This window comes from Brassica napus, chromosome A5 (assembly GCF_020379485.1).
Source record: "Brassica napus cultivar Da-Ae chromosome A5, Da-Ae, whole genome shotgun sequence".
Lineage (NCBI taxonomy): Eukaryota > Viridiplantae > Streptophyta > Magnoliopsida > Brassicales > Brassicaceae > Brassica > Brassica napus.
The window spans coordinates 16,334,750-16,358,158 of NC_063438.1; the positions used below are offsets into that span (position 1 = coordinate 16,334,750).

The 23,409-nt window shown below is 32.5% G+C and overlaps 1 protein-coding gene across 1 annotated transcript; it reads left to right on the forward strand.

Moving 5' to 3' along the window:
* The first annotated feature begins 12,471 nt into the window (after positions 1-12,471).
* Positions 12,472-13,709, forward strand: LOC106431964. The gene has a single exon (XM_013872812.3). It carries the CDS (start codon positions 13,053-13,055, stop codon positions 13,593-13,595), a length of 543 nt encoding a protein of 180 aa, XP_013728266.1. The 5' UTR covers positions 12,472-13,052; the 3' UTR covers positions 13,596-13,709.
* Positions 13,710-23,409: the final 9,700 nt, after the last annotated feature.

The window sequence follows — 23,409 nt, forward strand, 5'->3', positions numbered from 1 at the left end:
TACTTGAGAAGATGGATGACAAATGGACAAGAAATGATGAGGCCACAAGAAGTTTCATTGCATCTTGGTCCAGAATGTGCAAAGATGATGTGGATGCTTGTTTTCCAACAAGCAGTTGTTTCTCCACCAAATAGCCAATCACTACCACAGTCAAGCTAAATGACTATAACCAAGCACTGAGTGGGAGGCAACCCACTATTAGGTATTTTATTTTGGTTTTATTAGCTAGCAGTTATTTACTTTCGTTTTATTTCTTTCAGATTTAGGAGACCCAAGTAGGAGGACCTTAATATCGACCGCCGACGAGACATCGACATCGCTCGACATAGACAACCACACGACGATCGATGCAACATTTTCCCATCGATCGATATCTAATCCGGTCAGATGTATCTTCCTCACTTGTTACATTTCGTACCTATGAATTATTCCATCATAACTCCGGCTGAGTTACACTGGCACAGTGTAATTTAAGTTTGGGGGGAGATTTACTGATATAATTTATTTTATTCTTATATAAAAGGAATTTTAATAAATTATGCTTAGCTATTGAAAATAGGGACTATAATCTTATATCGATTTAAACTTGAATATCCAACCAATCTTTAGCACCATTTTAGATTTACTGATTGCAGATACCACTATAGATGCTAAACCAGATCAACCTATCAACTACACACTTGCCTTGAACGTATGAAGTAACCAAAGCTGATTTCCAACACTAAACCTGACATAACCCCTTGTCTTGGGGTTTGGTATACATGGGATCGGATTCTTCAGACAGGTCTGGAAGGTAACGCCTTGTGTTGATTTTTTATCACATTTTCTCTCTCTAAATTTCGACCCTAGAATAGTTAGTGATTTACATTTAAAAAAAAAAGAAAAAAAGAAGATCTATTATTTACTTAGGATGTGTCTGAACAGGACTTGGTGGCTAAAACCATTAAGGCTTGATTCATAAAGACTCCAATAAAAGAATTCGAAACGGGACTTGGAGGCGGCAATCTTCAAGGCTCGCTTTCACAAAGAATTCTTGGATATAGGTCAAAAAGAAGTGAACAGAGCTTGGTGGCAACCACCATTGAGTTTTGATTCATGGAAGCCTGTCCAATCTTGGTCACTGATCCTGCAATGGAAGCAGACTTTGAGTCAAGAGAGAAAATTAGAGAGAGAGAAATTAGGAACTAACTTTTACCTGCTGCTCCAGATACTTGTCTGAAATCCTTGCATCCTATGATCGATACTCCCAAGGTAAAGCATTCACTTTATATTTATGCTAAGAAATGAAGTCAGTAGAGGGGATGTCAGACGTGAATTGCTGAGTTGTGTTATGTTAGAAATGGTTGCTAAGCTAGGATATTGCATAGTGTTCTTCTGTGATTAGGACTTTTTAGATATGGTTGCAAAATCGTTGAGGAAAGGATTTCTATGGTTTAAAATCTGTAAGTCCCTAATATTTTCAAACCTCTTTCAGAGAGACTGCTTGTATGTTTTGCTTGAGGACAAGCAAAAGGGTAAGTCTGGGGGAGTTGATATACCTTGGATTTGACCCGTTTTCATCCATGGTATATAGGTGTTTTACTATATATATATATATATCTATGTTTTCTACTCTTCTAGGTATGTTTTCAGGTTCAGGTCCATTTCGGAGTAAAGCTATGATTTTGGAGCATTTTGGAGCTTAAAAGACATTTCACCCGAGCTGACCATGTAGAGGTCGATGAGAGGAAGAACAATCGATCGATGCACATCCAGTGGTGTCGATCGACACCAGGAGATGCCTCGACAAATGAAGATTAATATCGATCGATGTACACAAGTACCATCGATCGATGTCGAGACATTGGACATGCGACATTTTGGATCCAGCGGACTTGAAGCCCTAGTCCAAGCCAAATTACGAAAATACCCTGACGAGTTTTTAACCTAGTAGATTATATACTGCCTAAATGTTTTGACGGCAGAGAGAGCTTTTTGTTACAGTTTTACTTTGAGAGAGAGAGAGAGAGTTTGGAGAGAAGATCACTTGTGATTGGAATTCCTTGTTTTCAATTCTTTTCATCTATACTATGAATTTCCATTTCTTTATTGTCATAAATTACTTTGCTATGTCTGAGTAGTTCATTTATTAGATCCAGGGTTCAGATAGGTTTGTGAGATTAGCCCCAAACTATAGATCTGCCTTGTATTGATATTCATGATAGATTTGTATTCATTGCTTGTTTTAGCCTTGCTAACTAGAACTTGATCATAGGATTGCATACTCAAGCACCCTTGTTATCCCATCCTGACATCTATCTATCATATTAGGACTGCTAGAGAGGGCTAACCGCCAATTTAGTATCTTAATAGGGCATATCATACTCGCGCATAGGCCTGGCTAGAACCCGTCGATCGATGTCCTCAACTGACTATCGGTCGACGTAGGTAAAGGTGTATCGGTCGACGTCCCTATAGGACCATCGATCGACACTCTCTCGTTGTCAACATACTAACCGTTGAGACACGAGATCTAGCTTGTTAACCAGTGAAACATGCGACAGCTGATCACTGAGTTATGCGGTTGAGCTCTAACATATCATGCATGCAACAAATAGGCACCTATAGATATTATAACCTCCAACTCCTGAATAGTGGCCCTGCATCTAATATCATTTACAATCAAGTTACATTTACTATTTACTTCGCTTGTTACTATTGCTATTTCATTTAAACATTTACAACTCTTAGAATTAATAAACACTAGATTTAATTGTTCCCTAGCTCCTTGTGGATTCGATCCCTAAGTACTACATTTGAACCTCTTTTGATGAGAGTAACACTCCTTAGGGTAATTTGACTGGTATCACCACCCAAGAAAGAATGTAGTATATTGGCTAACCATCAAACAATACACAAAGATGAATTGGCTGACCATCAAATCAACAAGCCGGTTCACACCAATGAATTAGCTAAAGAACTCTCTCTCTCTCACTAAGAGAAAAGAAGAAACAAAAATATAACTCAAACTTAGACTGCTTTTATTATGAGAAGTGCTTACATATTTATACTACTTGAGGAATAGAAAAAGACTTAAGAATGTATTAAAGACAAACTTAGTAAATCGAATCTAGATGAAAAATTTAAAAACAATGCATTAAAATTCTTGGATCTCAGATCTGGTCAAAGAGATTCTTCGGCTAACGTCCAGGTGCATGTGAACCAAGTGGTTCCTTCGCGGTAAAGATCAAGATGTGGGTTGGACGATCCGTATGGCCCAAATTCGCGAGAACTGAAGATCTCCTGATTTGCAAATTGTATAACTCTCACATGTGAACTCCGTTGCATCTGATTCTTCTTTGAGGAGCTCCGTAATTGAGTTGAAAACATTCTCCAAGTGATTTCATGCGTAGAGGACTCGTGTTTTGAAAGATATGAGTCAAACAATGAACATATATCATTACTGTTTTCCATGATCAAGCCATGCATGTTTGTTTTGCCCGGTGCGCTACTCAAGAGCGCATCATTCCCTCCCTCCTCAAAAAGATTTGTCCTCAAATCTGAAACATTAAAAGGAAAAGTGTTATAAGCAAAGGAATCATAATCAGAACGAACCTCGGTCAAATTACTCAGAACGTCCTTAACGAACCTCGGTCTGTGTGTCTGGCTAACCACCAAATGACACACAAAGATGATTGGCTGACCACCAAATCAACAAGCCGGTTCAAACCGATGAAATAGCTAAGAACTCTCTCTCTCTCACTCAGAGAAAAGAAGAATCAGAAATAAACAACCAAAATGAACTGAAAGAGAAGAAGAGTTACTTTGCTGTTTTGGTGCGGAAGAAGTGTTGGTGTTTCCCTTTTTTTGAGTTGCCGGACAACATGAATCGCCTTATGCAACAACTTTTCCCAGCTGGCATAAGTCTGAAGCTCGTTCTGATCAGGCACATCACGGTTGCTTCTCTTAGCTTTGGTGAAGGGACGATCACCACTTCTAACCCACTTTTCATCATCGCACCTGTTTTGTCTCTTCCTTTGTTTCTGCACAAAGTCAAACCCATTAGAAGAAAACTGTTTCTTATCAAAAATTAATTGCTCCTTTTCAAAAACAGTTTTAAAAGGAAAGTAGACGTCTTGCTGTGGTTTTGATTTCTTGAGAAGTCCAAACATCCTGAAAACACTTAACAAAGTTAGCAAATAAAAATTCTCACACTCTCAAGTGTTTAGCTCACGATTTTTAGATGGTCACTCAAAGTTCTTTCACTGGTTCAAAGGATGATAGGCAGTAAAAAATCAGCAGTCAAAACCCAAAACAAACTTTGTGGGAAAAAGAAAAGAGAAAGAAAAATGAAGAGATTTTTGTGTGGATCCGCCTTAACTGTTCTAAGGCTGGGTTTCTCTTCAACTAGCATGGTTTCTCTTTCACCACTCCCCCTGGATTTCTCTTCAGAAGTGATGCAAACCAAAACATTTTTTTTGTTTTTATCGATTTTTTTTTGTTTTTTTTATAATAGGCGATCACAAGGGAGTAAAGGAACAGTCCGGATCCAAAAAGAAATAAGAAAAGAAAAACGTGGAGAGATGAGAAGATGAAAGAAAACAAACCAGCCAAAGTGGCTCTGATACCACTTGATACTCCCTAAATCGGGAAGGATCACTTTAGCTGGATGTTGGATATGATCTGAGAAGGCAAACGGCACTTCTGGAACTGAGATGGATTGAAAGGATCGTCAAGAGATGCGGAATGGCTCTTGATATACTGATATACCTTGGATTTGACCCGTTTCATCCATGGTATATAAGTATTTTACTATTTATATATCTATATTTTCTACTCTTCTAGATATGTTTTCAGGTTCAGGTGCATTTCGGAGTAAAGCTATGATTTTGGAGCATTTTGGAGCTTAAAGGACATTTCACTCGAGCTGGCCATGTAGAGGTCGACGAGAGGAAGAACAATCGATCGATGCGCATCAGTGCTGTCGATCGATACCAGGAGATGCCTCGAAAGAGGAAGATTAATATCGATCGATGTACACAAGTACCATCGATCGATGTCGAGACAGCAGACACGCGACATTTTGGATCCAGCAGACTTAAAACCCAAGGCCAAGCCAAATTACCAAAATGCCCTGACGAGTTTTTAACCTAGTAGATTATATACTGCCTAAGTGTTTTGACGGCAGAGAGACCTTTTTTGTTACAAGTTTCATTTTGAGAGAGAGAGAAGAGAGTTTTGAAGAGAAGATCACTTGTGATTGGAACTCCTTGTTTTCATTTCTTTTCATCTATACTATGAGTTTCTATTTCTTTATTTTTATGAATTTCTTTGCTATGTCTGAGTAGTTCAATTATTAGATCCAGGGTTCAGATAGGTTTGTGGGATTAGCCCCAAACTATAGATCTGCCTTGTTGTGATATTCATGATAGATTTGTATTCATTGCTTGTTTTAGCCTTGCTAACTAGAACTTGATCATAGGATTGCATACTCAAGCACCCTTGTTATCCCATCCTGACATCTATCTATCATATTAGGACTGCTAGAGAGGGCTAACTGCCAATTTAGTATCTTAATAGGGCATATCATACTCGTGCATAGGCCTTGCTAGAACCCGTCGATCGATGTCCTCAACTGACTATCGATCGACGTTGGCAAATGTGTATCGGTCGACGTCCCAATAGGACCATCGATCGACACTCTCTTGTTGTCGACATACTAATCGTTGAGACACGAGATCTAGTCTGTTAACCAGTGAAACATGCGACAGCTGATCACTGAGTTAAGCGATTGAGCTCTAACATATCATACATGCAACAAATATGCATCTATAGGTATTATAATCTCCAACACCTGAATAGTGGCCCTGCATCTAATATCATTTCCAGCCAAGTTACATTTATTATTTACTTTGCTTGTTACTATTGCTATTCCATTTAAATATTTACAACTCTTAGAATTAATAAACACTAGATTTAATTGTTCCCTAGCTCCTTGTGGATTCGATCCCTAAGTACTACATCTGAACCTCTTTTGATGAGAGTAACACTCCTTAGGGTAATTTGAGTGGTATCATATACCCACGTTCTAAGGCTAACCACATAAGAACGAATGTAGTGTGTTGGCTAACCACCAAACAACACACAAAGATGATTGGCTGACCACCAAATCAACAAGCCGGTTCAAACCAATGAACTAGCTAAAAACTCTCTCTCTCACTCAGAGAAAACAAGAATCAAAAATAAACAACCAAAATGAACTGATTTTATTCATCAATTGGACTACATATTTATAGTGTTTTGTAGTCAAAGACAATTAAAGAAAATGTGGGAAAACAATGAATAGAAAATACAAATTTGATTAGATCTAGTCAAGGCACGAAAAATGGAGAAGACTAGATGTGGTCAAGGCACGGAAAATGGAGAAGACTAGATCTGGTCAAGGCACGGAAAATGGAGAAGACCAGTCAAGATGTCCAGGTTCATCTGAACCAGATGGATGCACGGGGTAAAGATAAGGACGCTTGCGGGACTGTCTGGATGGTCCGCTGGATGAGAATGCATGTCCATCTTCGGTTTCTTCATTACCCAAGCTAAGTGTGGCTCGACCGTGGGTCTTAGAATGTTGAGTTGGTTGGGGAAGACGAGCTTTAGTACGGGGAAATAGGTCGTCTGGTCGTGGCTCCAGCCAAAACTCCAATCAGGACGCACGCGGGACGGCTCGATCAGTGTGTCTGATACGGTCAAATGAACGAACCTCGGTCAAATTGCTCAGAACGTCCTGATCTTCACGCTGGTTGGCTGCAATAGACTGATCCACGAACCGGGGCACATCAGGACCTGGAAAAACGCATTTTCCCGCCGAACCCGGAAAAACGCATTTTCCCGTCGAAACTGAAAAAACGCATTTTTCCGTTTTGAAACCACATTTTTCCGTCAAAACCCTAAAAACGCATTTTCCCACTAAACTCGGAAAACGTATTTTCCTGCCGAACTCGAAAAAATGCATTTTCCCGTCGAACCCGGAAAAACGCATTTTCCTGCCGAAACCGGGAAAAACGCATTTTCCCGCCTAAACCGGAAAAATGCGTTTTTCCCGGCGAAACCGAAAAAACACATTTTCCCGCCGAAACGAGAAAAACGCTTTTTCAGCCAAACCGAAAAACGCATTTTCCTCCAAAACCGGAAAAACGTATTTTCTCACCAAAATCGGCAAAACGTACTTTTCCTTCCAAAACCGCAAAAGCGTATTTTCCGCCAAACCTATAAAAACGTATTTTCCACCAAAACCGTAAAAATGCTATTTTTTCGCCGAAAGAAAAAAAAAATATATTAGTCATTTCATTAATAAGTCCACCTGGATGAAGATGCAAGTTAAAAAAAACGAACATAGCTGCATTCAGATGATTCATCTGGATGCATGGACGAAATGAAGAAATGAACAACACCTAGATGAAGCATCTGGATAAGACATCTAGATGGACCATCTGGATGCATCTTCCAGATGTACAAACGAACAGGGCCTTAGTGAACTACTTAGGGTATGACTGGTTTTCCCGCTACCACCCGCAAACGCAGCTTTTGCGGTTGGTAGCGGTTGCTGGCGTTTTGCAACAATCGCTCAAACCGCTCTAAACCGCTCCAAATCGCTCCAAATCGCTCTGAACCTCATAAATTCAAAAGTTGGTTCCAGCTAGCGTTTGCGGTTGCGGGCGTTTGCGGGAGGATAAAAAAAAATTATTTTTTTTCCAAAACAATATAAATACAAAAATAAAAAAATTCAATAAAAAAATTAAACTGAAATTATAAAAATGCTAAAATATATCAATTAAATTTTAATTAATATTATAAAACTTTAAAATAAAAATATTTTTTATATTTTTAAAAAATTTAAACTATAACTTTCTAAATATAAATTTTATATTTATTATAATATTATTATTTTTGATATTTTTATAATTGTATAAAATGTAAATATTGTTAATTTATTATTTAACTGCTGCTGCATTTGGTAGTTAACCAGTCTTAAGTATCCCGTAAACGCACAAATTTCTAACCGCATAACCAGTCGTACAAATCTCTTAAAACCGCTAGAAACCGCAACCACCCGCATCCGCAAACTCCCGCAACCGCAACTGCAACCGCTGCGGTTAAACCAGTCAGGCCCTTAGTGAACTGTAGGTTCATGAGACTTAACTAAATAATAGCAATAACTATGTATAATAAAATTAATGTAAAAAATTATTTACAAAAGGTAATTGAAATTAAACAATGTAATCACTAATTATATCATGAAAACTAAATAATAATATTTGTTTTAATAAAGTCCTAATTTTTTTTGGATGGTTTGATTTATTTAATAACTTAAGAAAAAAAACAAATATAAATATTCAAATAGTAGTGTTATTATACCGACTTCCACTTGATTTACGGGAATCACCTCCTCACGAAAATCATCGTTAAAAAAAAAACATTTCACACACATCACTTCGAAATCCAAACCTAAAAAAATTCCAACAAGAACTTTAAATTTAATTTTACTCAAGTAAGTTAATAACAAATATGGCATATCCATCGCGCGGCGTGAACCAACCACTAGTATTAAAATAAAATTAATATTAATACAAGATGGGTTAAATTGACAATTACCATTTAGTACCATTTAATCTTCATATAATTATATTAATATAAAATTGTATTTTTATCATAGAAAACTTTATATATGAACATATGTTAGTTTGTATACATTATTAAAATATTTACAATCCACAGAAGACTATCTGAATTTAGTTATTTTATTTAAATATTTTCTTCCTAAATTTTAATTTTTCAATTTATCACTGGTTAAATTTTATATAACAAATATATATATATTTTAGTTTGTATTGAAATTAAATATCACAAACTTAAACACTAAATATATTTTCCATGTCAAATCAAGTTTTATGTTTTTATTCATAAATTTTAGGTTTAAGAAAAAAGTAAATTAAAACATCTATTACAAAACTCAAAATGACAATTCTAATTTAAAAAAAAAAAGGCTTTTTTGCAAAATTGACCTACAACTCAAAGTTAAACACAAAACTAACCTCTTTTTTTTGGAAATTAGTTTTGCCCTATTCACCCCACAAGTTCATATAATTCACGAAAATACCATCAATTTTTTTTTTTCGAAAATGACATTTTCTCTCTCTCACCCTCATTATCTTCAAGTAATTACAAGATTGTCATTGTCATCAATACCCTAACCACCATGAACAACCAATTTGAAGCTCTTAATGCTCCCAAAATCGATTTACCCTTCTTCTTTTTCCATTTTTATGAACTAAACACAACATCTCTCTCACTTTCTCTCCACATTAAGCTAAAGAAACCCAAGATTTTGATTATACATTTTTTATGGTTCATAGAGTCAAAGAAGCTAACGATTCTGGGTTGGTCACTTTCGTCTGAGATTTTGTGTTCTTGGAGAAGCCATATGTGTGCTAAGGAAGTTATCTCACAAATTTAAGGTATGAAATCGAGTTTTTTTCCAGATCTGTTCGTCCAGGCAACATACTTGTAAGTTGTCTGGCTGTAGACGACTTACCTGGAAATCGTCTGGTCAACGCAGAGGTTATTTTTGCAATTGACTTTGAAATCTGTTTTTTTAGATGACTGAAAGTTAAGTCGTCTGCTTTTGTTTGGTTACAAAAAAATCTCCAAAGAACCTAGACGACTTACATTTCAGTCGTCATAGGTTAGTTTTGCATTTGACTTGATTATTTCAGAAGTTTGACTTTCCTGGACGACTTACATTTCAGTCATCTGGTGAAAATTGAAATATCAATATTTTATTAAAACTAGACGACTTACAATTAAGTCGTCATAGGTTAGTTTTGCAATTGAAAAAAAAAATTCAATATTTAATTATACCCAAACAACTTACAATTCAGTCGTCCGCCCGAAGATTTACATGTAAGTCGTCCAGGATTTTATTCCGAGATTCTGGTCAAACCTCGTAAATCCTGGACGACTTACATGTAAGTCGTCGGATGGACGACTAAATTGTAAGTCGTCTATATAAAATAAATATTTAAGTTTTATTTTTCAATTGCAAAACTAACCTATGACGACTTAATTGTAAGTCATCGAGTTTTAATAAATTATTGATATTTGAACTTTTCACTAGACGACTGAAATGTAAGTCGTCCAGGAAAGTCAAAATTCTGAAATAATCCAGTCAAATGCAAAACTAACCTATGACGACTGAAATGTAAGACGTCTAGCTTTTTGGAGTTTTTTTTTAACCAAACAAAAGTAGACGACTTATTATTCAGTCGTCTCAGATAACAGATTTCAAAGTCAGCTGCAAAAACAACCTATGCGTTGACCAGACGACTTATATTTTAGTCGTCTGGAAGACTTAGATTGAAGTCGTCCGCGTCGACCTAAATGGACGACTTCTCTGGAAGTTTACTAGATGGCCTCCGTGGAGGTCGTATGCGTCAATGTTTAATAAACTTTTATTTTCTCTAAAACTATAAAGATTTTTTAACATTTTCTTGTTAATTCATGTTTATTAATGAATATTTGGGCTACTGAATGAAATTTATAACTTAATTGGTGATATTTATGAGGTTACCAACATTCACGTTAATTGAAGTTTCTAACTGATCCGAAAAGACTTCCGTGGAAAACCTGCATATCAAATCCAGATCTGAAAAATCTGCATATCCAAAAACGTTCAAATGGCTTGAAAACAGAAAAATGAGTGGAAGATTAGATAAATCTACCTTTATAGAACACACAAAAATACATATCTAAAATTAATAGATCTACCTTTAAATGAGTGGAAGATGAGTACCATCTGATTAAAAACCTGCAAAAAAGATAGATTAGTAAGAAAGACATGAGACAAAACTGAAAAATTCATCTAAAGTATGGTGTTTTCAAGTCAAAGAGATTAGAGTGGGTTTGGAGAGTTTTAGTTTGGGAAAAAAAGTAAGAACTTTATACAACAAGAAATTACCAAGTGAAGAAAAATCAGACATAAAAACTTACCAAAACGCTCAGATCTATTATGAAAAGGAGACTTTGGCAGAAGGCTTCCATGAAGTCCAGGCGACTTCCACAGGAAGTCCAGACGACTTCCAGGAAGTCGAGACGACTGAAATGGAAGTCGTCTGGAAGACTTCCTGGAAATCGTCTGGAAGACTTCCTAGAAGTCGTCTAGTGCATTATATTTTAGACGACTAACATGTAAGTCGTCCCACAAGTCTACCAGATCTGAAAAACCTGCATATCAAATCCAGATCTGAAAAACCTGCATATCCAAAAACGTTCAAATGACTTAAAAACAGAGAAAATGAGTGGAAGATTAGATAATCTACCTTTATAGAACACACAAAAATACATATCTAAAATTAATAGATCTACCTTTAAATGAGTGGAAGATGAGTACCATCTCATTAAAAACCTGTAAAAAAAGATAGATTAGTAAGAAAGACATGAGACAAAACTGAAAAATTCATATAAAGTTTGGTGTTTTTAAGTCAAAGAGATTAGAGAGAGGTTTGAAGAGTTTTAGAATGATGAACATTACATTTTTGTTGCAGCCATTTGAGAGGAGGAGAGAGAATGTGTAAATTTTTCTTTATATAAGGAGACAAAATATCCAATTAGGTTAAATATTTTTGATTCAGACGACTTCTTAGACGTGTCCAGAAGACTTTAATATTTTTAGCGGGAAATTAAAATATTTTTTTAGCGGGAAACTAAAATAGAAGACTTCTGAGACGACTTACAAGTAAGTCGTCTGGTTTAAATTATTTAAGCGGGAAAATATTTTTTTTAAAATTTTAGGCGGGAATATTTGGACGACTTATAAGTCGTCTGTTTTAATTTCTTCACCAGACGACTGAAATGTAAGTCGTCTAGACCCTAAACATAACCCCTAAACTTAATTAACTAACTAGACACTTCATAAAATCAAATTAAACTTCAAAAGTGTTTACTATACACAAAAATAAACACGTATAGGTAAAAAATTAATTTTTCAAAAAAACATTCAAGCTTTCCAAAATCTAACCCTAAGGATACATACAATACTACAAAATATGTTGTCAAACCCTAGACCAAAGAATACTATGATTCACTACCTACACTCATCTATATTGAAAACAATTCAATTTTGTTATATTTTAATTTTATCACTTAAAAGTGGTTATAATTACAAAATTTTAATTTTTTGCCTATCAAAATATTTTTTAAGAAATTTATAAATTATTTTTAAGATCAGCTACACCAGAAGACTTACTTCTCAGATGACTTACTAGGGCTATATTCGTAACAATGGCTTCTATTTTTTTGTTTGGTCACAAGGAGCTGTACTGTAATTTCACAAGGTTTTTAGGTTAGTTTTGCATTTGATTCAAGTTTGGATATAGTTTTAGGGTTAAAATCAAGTTGTGGGTTAGTTTTCGCAAATTCCCAAAAAAAAAAATCCATATCTCAGATTAATATTATTCTCACAACCTAAAATAACACCATCTAAATAGAATTAAACTAAGTAGCATAACAAATTTAATCATAAATTATATTGAAACTTTTAAAAATGGGTAAATAATGTATAAGTTTATAATTTTTATTAAATAGTATTTTGTCAAAATGGCAATAATACAACTGTAACAGTTTCTATTTATACGGCTATAGAAGCCAAAATCTCAATTATTCAAAAAGTAATTAGATTTACAATTATAGAGAATAAAGATACTTTACCGGTTTGGGAAGAGGCCAATTTGCTGGGGGAGAAATCTGGTGGTGCATGTGAAACTCAAATAATGAATGTATTCTCTACTAATAAAGCCATTTTGACCAAAGTCTCTTCTCGCTCTCTCTCTCTTCTTATATATTTTTTTTTGTCACAGCTCTCTTCTTATATTAAATCATCAAAGCTTTGCTACTCTCCAAACTACCATAAACCCAACTCTCCTCTCTCTCACATGAGAAGCTAAGTCCAATTTTGTCAACTGATCAAATATAAACAAGTTTAAATCTCTCATGTCTCTTACAATTCCAATTGGTTGAAGAAGATGGAGACGAGACAGAACGATGTTCACTTCCACAGAGCCACTTTTTTACCATTGTTATGTTCCAGACCTTCAATCAAGAACGTGACCCGTACGGCTAAATTGAATCAAGAAGATCAACAAACTGATCCTTTGTCTCCCAAAATTAGCTGCATTGGTCAGGTCAAACGCAGCAAAAAGATCGTCGGCCTTCCCACCACCACTTCCTCCTCGGTAACTCCCGCCGCTCAACACCATTACTTTAAGCTCAAACGCCTTTTCTCCGGCAAGAATCTCACTTTCTCCGCTCCCGCCACTACGACTATTAAGAGTATTCGAGGAAGAATCAAAAAGGAGGAGTTCGATAACAAAAAAACTAATGTAATCGATGTCGCTGATATGGATCCGCCTTTGCCACTGATTAAGCTGGATAACGATGGTGGCGGTGGCGCTGGACATAAAGCAGCAGAGAATCTGTGGAAGAGGAGATCTGGTGGTGGTAATTGTCAACTATGGAATTTGCAGATTCAAAGCAGTACTCATCTTTTGAAGGTTACAACTGTTTGAGGGTGTGTTTATACGGACACTATTAAAGAATATTAAAGTTAAAAAAAAAATTAAAACATATTGTATTGAAATATAAATTTTATATTTGAGCATACAAAATATTTTTAGCCCAAACTGAACACTCTGTTCAACTTTTAATGACTAAATATTTTGTTTGTTGATGGGTCTGTCCAAACTTTACAAGAAAAACTAGTTTAAGACCAGCGCAATTGCGCAGAATGAATGTTATCTATAAAATCTATTATTATTTATGTGTATTCATTTACTTATTATGTATATAATTAAATTAGAGTAAAGACATAAATCAAAATAATACATCTTGATTATTTACAATATGTTTTTAGTAAATAAATCGAAACAATCATTTTTTTATTTTATATGGTATATAACTAAATTTCAATGACATAGACATATCCCCTATATATTATTTGAGAAGCATTACAACATTTTTTTGTAGCCACGTGTCATCACTAGAATGATTTTTAGAATCCTTAGAGAAATAGGTTGGTCCATCTAAATATATAATAAGCTTTTTATTAAACCACAATAAATGCATTATTAATGTGCTTTATTATTTCCTTAAATAACATTACGTAATTGCCTAATGTGGCTAAAGTATATATGACAATTAATGATTTTGAATAATAAAGATTTGATAAAAATAAATGTATATTATAATTATATATTTTTAATTTTAGTCTATTAAAATAAATAACAATCATAGTAACCATATAATTAAAAATTAAAAAAAAATTTATATATTATATTTTGAATTTTTAAAAACGAGTATAAATTACTAAAACTGTTAAAAGTTTCACATTCAAATTTTGTGATCTACGATTTAAAACTTTTTTTATGACATGATACAAATAATTAAAAATAATATAAGTTGAAAGTATTATTTAATAAGAATAAATATATGTATCATTTTAAATTAAACTATATGCCATATAAAAATACATAAATATATTAATTTTGAAATTTATTTTGAACATTTTTTTGATAAAAAATTTGAAAAAGTATTGACAACTTAATTTTTTAAAATATTATAAATGACTTAAACCATTAATCCCACAGTGAAAATTTTGTTATCATTAACTTAGACTTTTTGCTATAATAAATACAAATGATAAAAAAAAATATGAGCAAAAAACATCATCTAATAAATATTAATATTAAAATATACCATATATATGTTACTATAATTTATATTTAATTATATATCATATCAAATAGAAAAAATATTTTTTTGATTTATAAAATTTATTTATATGTTGGCACCAAATTAATTATATAAGTAGTAGATAATGACTTTTTAATTATTCAATATATATTTATTATTTCATAATATGTTATAAACATATAATATATAAAATAATTTTTATATATAATGTATATCCCGTGCAAGGCGCGGGTCTTAACCTAGTATATAGTACATTTTAATATAAATATTAATTATTGAGAATTCATACTCATATGATAAACACACAGTTTCTAATGTGCAAATTTTTAATGCAAATTCCAAAAATAAAATATTAAGGTTTTAATATTTTTTCTATAAAAATTTAGAAATTATCATATTTAAGTATTTTTCTATGTTATATAGTTTCATTTTAAACTATATTAATATATAATATGAATGTCTAGTAAATGAGACTTCATATTTATACGATTTATGATTATTTGTATCTTGTTATTACCAAAAAAAGTTAAACCACTGATCACAAAATTTTAGTGTGAGACATTTAATGTTTTTAGTAATTTATAGTCGTTTTAAAAATTCAAAATATAACATATAAGAAATTTTTTAATTTTTTTTATTATATGATTAATGTGGTTGTTTAATATCTTTTAATAATATAAAATTAAACAAAAAAGAGCTAAGATACAAAAATCATTATCAAATATTTATTATTCATAATCATTGATTCTCATATATACGTTAATTATATTAGGCAATTCCGTAGATTTTATTTAAGGAAAGTGCAAAAATATTCTTTTGTACACTATTTATTAATTTAATAGTTAGTTTAATAAAAAGTACAATATAAGTTAAGATGGACCAACTTATTTTTGTAAGAATTCTGAGTTTATTCTCATGCTGACACGTGGCTACAAAACAGTGTTGGAGTGTTTCTCAATTAATATATAAGGGATTAGTAGAAGTAGATAAGTTTAAGAAAAGTTGTGATGTTCTGTTATGTGACATTAATAGATTATCTAAACTATTAAAACTATTACAAATAGTAATTAACCTTGAGTTTTCTTAAAAAATTACAATGTTATGCCATTGACCAAAACACAGTCGTTTTATAGATTTGCTAACCCACAACTTTGCTTGCTCATAAATTCACTAAACTAATCCCGCTAGACCATCTAATTAATTAAAATTGACCACCTTATATAACTTGAAACAAAACTAACGAAACCTAAGATAGTAAAAATACCTCAGTTGTATAACATTTAGATCCCCTGATATGCTTACATACGAAATATTCCTCGGTTAATGTTGGTCTGCAAAATCAAAATCTATTTATTTGATAGATACAAAATTCAATACTTAACCACATAATCCTAATCCATTAAATATCAGGATTAAGAAAGCATGGAATTATTAAATTACTGTTTCTCATTGATATCACTCAATTACTTTAAGGAGTGACTTTACTTTCTCAAATAAGAGGTTCAATCGTAGTACTTAGGAATCGAATCCACAAGGAGCTATGAAACCAATTAGATCTAATATTTTATGATTAAGCTAGGCTAATAGTTTTAAAGCAGTAAATAAATAATTAAATAAAGCAGTAAACAAGATGAACAAAATAATTGTTCAGCTTGGCAGAGAGTTGTTAACAGTAAAGAGAAATAGCTAGATCTAGGGATTTATCAATCAAAAGATTCAAAACTACAATTCAATGATGCTAAAGGTTTATAGATTCAATTCTAGAACTCAATTTTAATAAGTAAGAATCTCACTTTCGTATGCAATTACTAATCAGATGCCTAAGTCTTTGTCCCGGCTGTCGCACGCGAACAAGGAGTGAGCATCGATCGATGCTATGGCCTGAGCATCGATCGATACTACCTCAGACAAGCATTAATGACCTAATCGATTATGTTCAACTAGATTCCTAGACCAACTATCGTATGCGCCTAGGTATCTAATCCAGCAGAGCTCGGGTTCTGTTAATTGATAGTACTTTCGTGCCTCTCAATTATCCTATGATTCTAGGTTCAAACAAATAGTCACACTGTCGTGCTATTCTAACGATTCCAAATCCTAGTATTACAAATCACCCTGGTAAAGAGATCTATAGATAATCTAGCAATCCTAATTGATTATCAGTTTTAGATTAAGCTCATGAAATCCCTAAACCTAACAAAAGAATTACTCAGACATGGAATCAATAATAGAAATCATAGTCTGAATAATAATATAATATAAATCAACGATAAAACCAATGGAGTTCCAAGAGGACTCTCTAGGAGTTCATCCCTTCTCTCCTAACTAAGAACAATCAATAAAATAATGCATAGATACCGTGTAGCCGTCAACAATGGTTAAGAAATAACATAAATAGGGTTTCTGGTCGTCCAAGGATATTCTGGTAATTTGGGATTGCTCCTGGGCTTCAGTCAGTCATAAAATATGCTCGTCCCGCATTATGGCATACATATCGATCGATGTCAAGAGTTCTGCATCGATCGACATGCGTTCCTCTTCTCGACATCTTCCTCTCGTGAGGCAGACTGACCACTCTTCAGTAAAACGGGCATAACTTCTGCTATAGGATGGTGATTGACCCCAAACCGGTGGTATTGGAAATCTAACTCACATCTATATCTTGTGTCAAAATATGAGCTCAATCTAATGGTCGGAAGATCTTCATACACAGCTAGACATCTGACACGTATGTGCAGTTCTGCACCCCAAAAGACTCCAAAATCACCATATTTCTCCAGAACGTACTTAAACCTGTAAATACTCTAAATAGACTCTATATAATAGTAAATTTATATTAAAACACTTATAGAACATGGTTAAAAGTGGGTAAAATTCATGGTATATCACTCATCTTAAAATTGTTTTCATCTATCTATTTGTTTCTTGGTTGGGTATCATGGTTTGTATCATGATATATATTATGATCAATATTAAGTAACATATCTTTGGTTTCTCGGTTTGGTATCATGGTCTGTTACCCATGTTGTCTAGACCAGCCTAATTTATAGACCAGATTATGATGTGTTCGGCTTAGTTGATATCCTTAGATTTTTGAAAGTTAGTATTAATAGATTTTACGCTGCACAGAATCAAAACATAACATTTATTATATTTCACAAACAAAATTACGTTCTAAAACAAATTCCTATTTCGAAGCAATGATATCAATCAATTAACACAATGTCCATCTTATATTCAAATCTTGCTAATCATGTATGCCTAATTTAAAAAAAAAAGAATATTCTGGTTATTACTATAATTTAATATAAAATGAATGTGTATTAAATAAATCAGAATCGTATGTTCGTTTTTCAATGCCTCAAAATCACAACCAACCAAATATTTTATGCGTATATCCTTTCTAATCTATCCTTTCAATTTGCCAACTATATATATCTCATCTTCAAAACTTGAAAAACATATCACATCACGCAGAACAACCTAAGAATGTTTACTCCGATCTCAAAACTCAGATATTATAAATCCAATTGGCTTGTTCAAAGCTTACATTCATGGAAGCAAAACCCATCTTTTGGAGATAGCTTCGAGATGGTTTGAGCAGACCAATGGGTAACTTACCTTTCTAAAGACATGGTGCAAACCTCAGAAAAAAAACTATGAATGTTGTATTTAAAGAAGTTTTCGACAACCTTGAACAGTTGGAGTCATAAGGTATGTCATTTTAATCTTAAATGTTTACTAGTGTTTTATGTTCAGATGTGTTCTTATTAAAAAAATATTTGTATGCTTGTTTTCTTCTATGTACAAGGAAGACAATGAATTGAAATGAATGTCCACTTTTGCTCTTTCCAGGTTTGAGTCGGTCACAAGTTCCTCTCAGGTGGAAGAATGCTTGCTGGTTTAGAAAAATTGTTTTAGTTTATGCAAACAACCAACCTTTGCTTCCAATTTCTTTAATCACACATCCATTTAAAAAAAATTCTTATTCTTGAGTTTTGAACAAATAAAGTATTTTCTTTGGTAATTTGAAGCTTTTTTTGTTTTAAATTTTGGTGTTATACAAGAGTATCATTAACAAAAACCAGCACGGCATGCATCACTCAGATAAGTAAAAACCAAACATCTATTCTTAATCCATGGTTCTTTCATACTGACAACCTATTCTAGATGGTCCGACATTGCATTCATCTTATGATTTACTTATGATAGATAAGTAATTACTAACCATATTATAAGTCTGTTGTTCGTGAAGGTTGTTGTCTTCCTTTTGCATCTGGATTACTTGAACTCGGGTCTCAAAACTTCCAACCCAAACCATGGGGCAAATTAAAAAGGCATAATATCATCTATCAAACGATTGACAAATTCTATGTTATAGAAGATTTTAAAAAGGCCAAAGGTTTAACAATGTCTTACCATGTCGTTGTAAGTTCACTATTATTTTTCGACAACTTTGTGTCCATCTCCCTTCCCTCGGTTTCTCTAGAAAGAGGAGTTGGTCGGTACTACTAATACTTCAAGCCTGAAAGAAAAGATATAACAAAGTTGACTCTAACTCTTTCTAATAATATTCATCTAATATAATAACAACATGAACTTACAAGTGCAATGTTGATTCCGTGACTTCTGAACAGTCTACTAGGTTGCTCTCTCACTAAACAGAGCCTCTACAATTAAGTTAACCCGACTTCTCTAATTAATAATTGTTTATGATCGTTGCCGAAGCTCCTATAATTGGACGTTCAATCTAAACCGTCAGTTATAAGTTAATTTAGGGTTATCGCTACAAGAAAGAAGATCGTTAAATAAAAGTACCTTTGTATGTCGATTCTGATATGAATATATCAACTCATATATGTTGTTATGTTCGTCTTCTCCCTTCAACTTCTGTTAGGAGGTTAGGCTTTATAGAACAGATGTTCATGATAGAAGCTCCAGAAGCTTTTTCAACCATTGATTGTGTTTCATGTCTAATCACCCAAATCTAGAGATTACTTTTATCTTCTCCCATTCCAGTATGTATCCTCAAAACTAGCGCTGCTCTACACGATTTAGATCAAATCTACCAATATCTCAGTAACAAAACCAAACCCTACTCTATCAATAGAAATCGATTATAATATAAATACTAATCAAACTCCTAACCTTTGTTATCAATGTTACTCACTGCCGATCTTTAAATTGCTTCGGTTTAGATTTCGATACATAAGTGTTCAGTCTCTATGTCGGGATTTTTGGTGAGGATTCGACGACAGATATGAGCTCTGTTTATAATGAAACAAAAAAGTCCTTTTTCGATAAAAAGAACAAGAAACGGTTGTTGGTTTCCCGTAAAAAAAACAAACAGAGTTTTAATGGGCTGATTTCTTTTAAATAATGGAATGCTATGACCCATATTACAATTTTTGTTTCTCACCAGTTACTATGGTCCAAATTACATTTACCATTTAATAGATGTTTTGTATGATTGTAATTAATTTTGGTATGATTGTAATTAAGTTGCTGCACTAATATAGATATATGTTTTTGTATAAAGTAGTAAATAACTTATATTCCAATTTTTTTAAAACGTACAAATACAGTCATATTTGTATAAACATGTAAATAATTTATATTCCAAAATTTTACAAAGTACAAATACATTCAAACAACTAATGGGACTGAATAATCTGAACAACAAATTAGAAATATAAAAAATAAAAACATTATGTGTAGACATGTAATGTAAAATAAATATGTAATATTGTAAATGTTATCTATCTATAAGATTAAAATACATATAAACTACTCATTTTTCAAAAAAAAAATGAAACCAGCGCGGGTCCAACAACTCTAGTATATTATCTATACTACTAGGGTCGGCCCGCCCTACGGGCGGGATATTCGTTAATTTGATATTCACTAAATGCTCGAGTTGAAATTTGTTTTAAGATTCAAGAATTTGGTTATCTGTTATGTGTTACTTATTAGTATGCAGTGGTATAGTTGTTTTTCGATTATTCTTACTTTGGTATTGTATCAAATTAACTAATTGTCCAACTCATAATTATAGATGTACAAATGTGGATTTGTGATAAAGTTTGATGACAATACTGTTTTTTTTAATTCTTATTCATAGTGGAGTGTGCATGTGTCAGAAAGAGGCTTATATCAACTTTTATGTTTTTGCGTATGGATTTTAAATATATATTATTTTGTATAATGCATACTTGCTCTACAACATTTGCTTGTAGACTAAAAAAATTGTTTTCTATATTTTTAAAAGAGAAAATATTTAATCTAGAATATAACATGGACATATGTATTGACTATATATAGAAGTTGGGTGTTATTTTAAAATGACATATGTATAGAGGTTTTTCAACTATTACTTCACTGGCACAAAACATTTATAACTGCAAATACCTTCTTTTAAAAGCAAAACTAATAAAAGCGTGTACAACAAATGTATTTTGATATATATTATATGCATCAAGTTATAAAGGTTGTAAACATTGCAAAACTGTTTGGAGCAAAGTTTTTAACTTCACGATCTTCATCTTGACGTCAGTTCAGTGCCGGTCCTGGCCACAAGCAGAAGAAACATGGACTTCCAGCCAACACGATAATAAGTATTTTCGCGGCCACATATTTATAAAAAGTGACTTTAGCCTAGTGGTTCTAAGAGAAATTACCAGTGCTGGAGGTGCTGGGTTCAATTACCCCTGACAGTTTTTTGTTTTATTTTGGCTCCAAATATAAAATGGGACACGTGTCACTCCCATAACGCACGACTTGATGATGTGGCATCACAGGAGGGAGGCGAACATATTTTTATATATATAGATACTAAAAGGGGGATATAAGCTCCCCTTTGAGTGTCCACGTAGGCACAAAAAATCGTCCAATCAGAAAGCCGAAGTTGCCACGTCCTCACATTTATTTTTTGTAAAAATAAAAAAACAATGCAAAGGTAAGGATCGAACCCGGGTTAGTATGACATAAATATATGGCAGATACCACTAAGCCATTGAAACTTTCTTGGACAAATATACAAGAATCACTAAATATGTAATCACACTCTTATATACATTTACAATAATATGGATTCAACTTTCAAGACTCCGATACTTTGTTTTGTAAAAAAAAAAAGTAAGTGACTAAGCTAATATATTCTTTGAAAGTGTGAGAACATTGACAAATATGAAAAAGCATAGATTTTTATTTTCGTGACAAAGTCAACAATTTTGTAAAAGTAAGTTTAACAGATAAATTTTCGTGACAAATGTGAAAAAGCATAGATTTTTGTACAATTTTGACAAAACAACTTAAAGCATAGTTCTCTAATGTCTTAATAAAATATTATTTATGGGTGCAATAATTAAATATATCAATTCAATAAATTTTGTAATTTATAGACAAAACAATAACACAACAAATTTTGAAACATTTGTTTAACCTATCGATTTCTTTTCATGAGAATTCAACTAAACAAGATAAAAAACAATTAGATTTATTTAATTACCATTTTATTCAACTTTGATTAATTTGAAATTGTAATAATGTATCTTTTTGAAGTTACAAAAAAATAAAGTTTTTTCTTTATTACACTAACATTATATATAGATTCCATATACACAAATAAATATAATATAACAACATAAGCTTGCTTTTCCCGATTCATATGAAAACTTTTTAAGTTATCCACCAAAGCACATTAATTAAATCAATCAAATTGTTAGAATACAACAAATTTATATATAATTTTATTTTAAATTAAATTATTTAAAAAGTGTATTTTCATTAGAAAAAATAATAGATAAGTAAAACTGATTTGATGATAATTTTTATGACATATATATATATATATATTATGTGAAAGAAATATAAGCTTAATATGGAAAAAAATCTTAAATACAAAAAAAACTCTGAAATTAACAAAAAAATAATAAAAATTAAACTACGATATCAATTGAAAGCTTCTTAGACAATATTAATAAAATATTTAAGCGATAAAAGGGGGATATAAGCTCTCCTTAGAGTGTCCACGTAGGCACAAAAAATCGTCCAATCAGAAAGCCCGAAGTTGCCACGTCATCACATTTATTTTTTGTAAAAATGAAAAAACGATGCAAAGGTAAGGATCGAACCCGGGTTAGTATGACATAAATATATGGCAGATACCACTAAGCCATTGAAACTTTCTTGGACACATATACAAGAATCACTAAATATGTAATCACACTCTTATGTACATTTACAATAATATGGATTCAACTTTCAAGACTCCGATACTTTGTTTTATAAAAAAAAAAAGTAAGTGACTAAGCTAATATATTCTTTGAAAGTGTGAGAACATTGACAAATGTGAAAAAACATAGATTTTTATTTTCGTGACAAAGTTAACAATTTTGTAAAAGTAAGCTTAACAGATAAATTTTCGTGACAAATATGAAAAAGCATAGATTTTTGTACAATTTTGACAAAACAACTTAAAACATAGTTCTCTAATGTCTTAATAAAATATTATTTAAGGGTGCAATAATTAAATATATCAATTCAATAAATTTTGTAATTTATAGACAAAACAATAACACAACAAATTTTGAAACATTTGTTTAACCTATCGATTTCTTTTCATGAGAATTC

What these genes read in the sequence shown, in the direction of transcription:
- LOC106431964 (XM_013872812.3), top strand. Translation starts at nt 13,053, where the DNA reads ATGGAGACGAGACAGAACGATGTTCACTTCCACAGAGCCACTTTTTTA.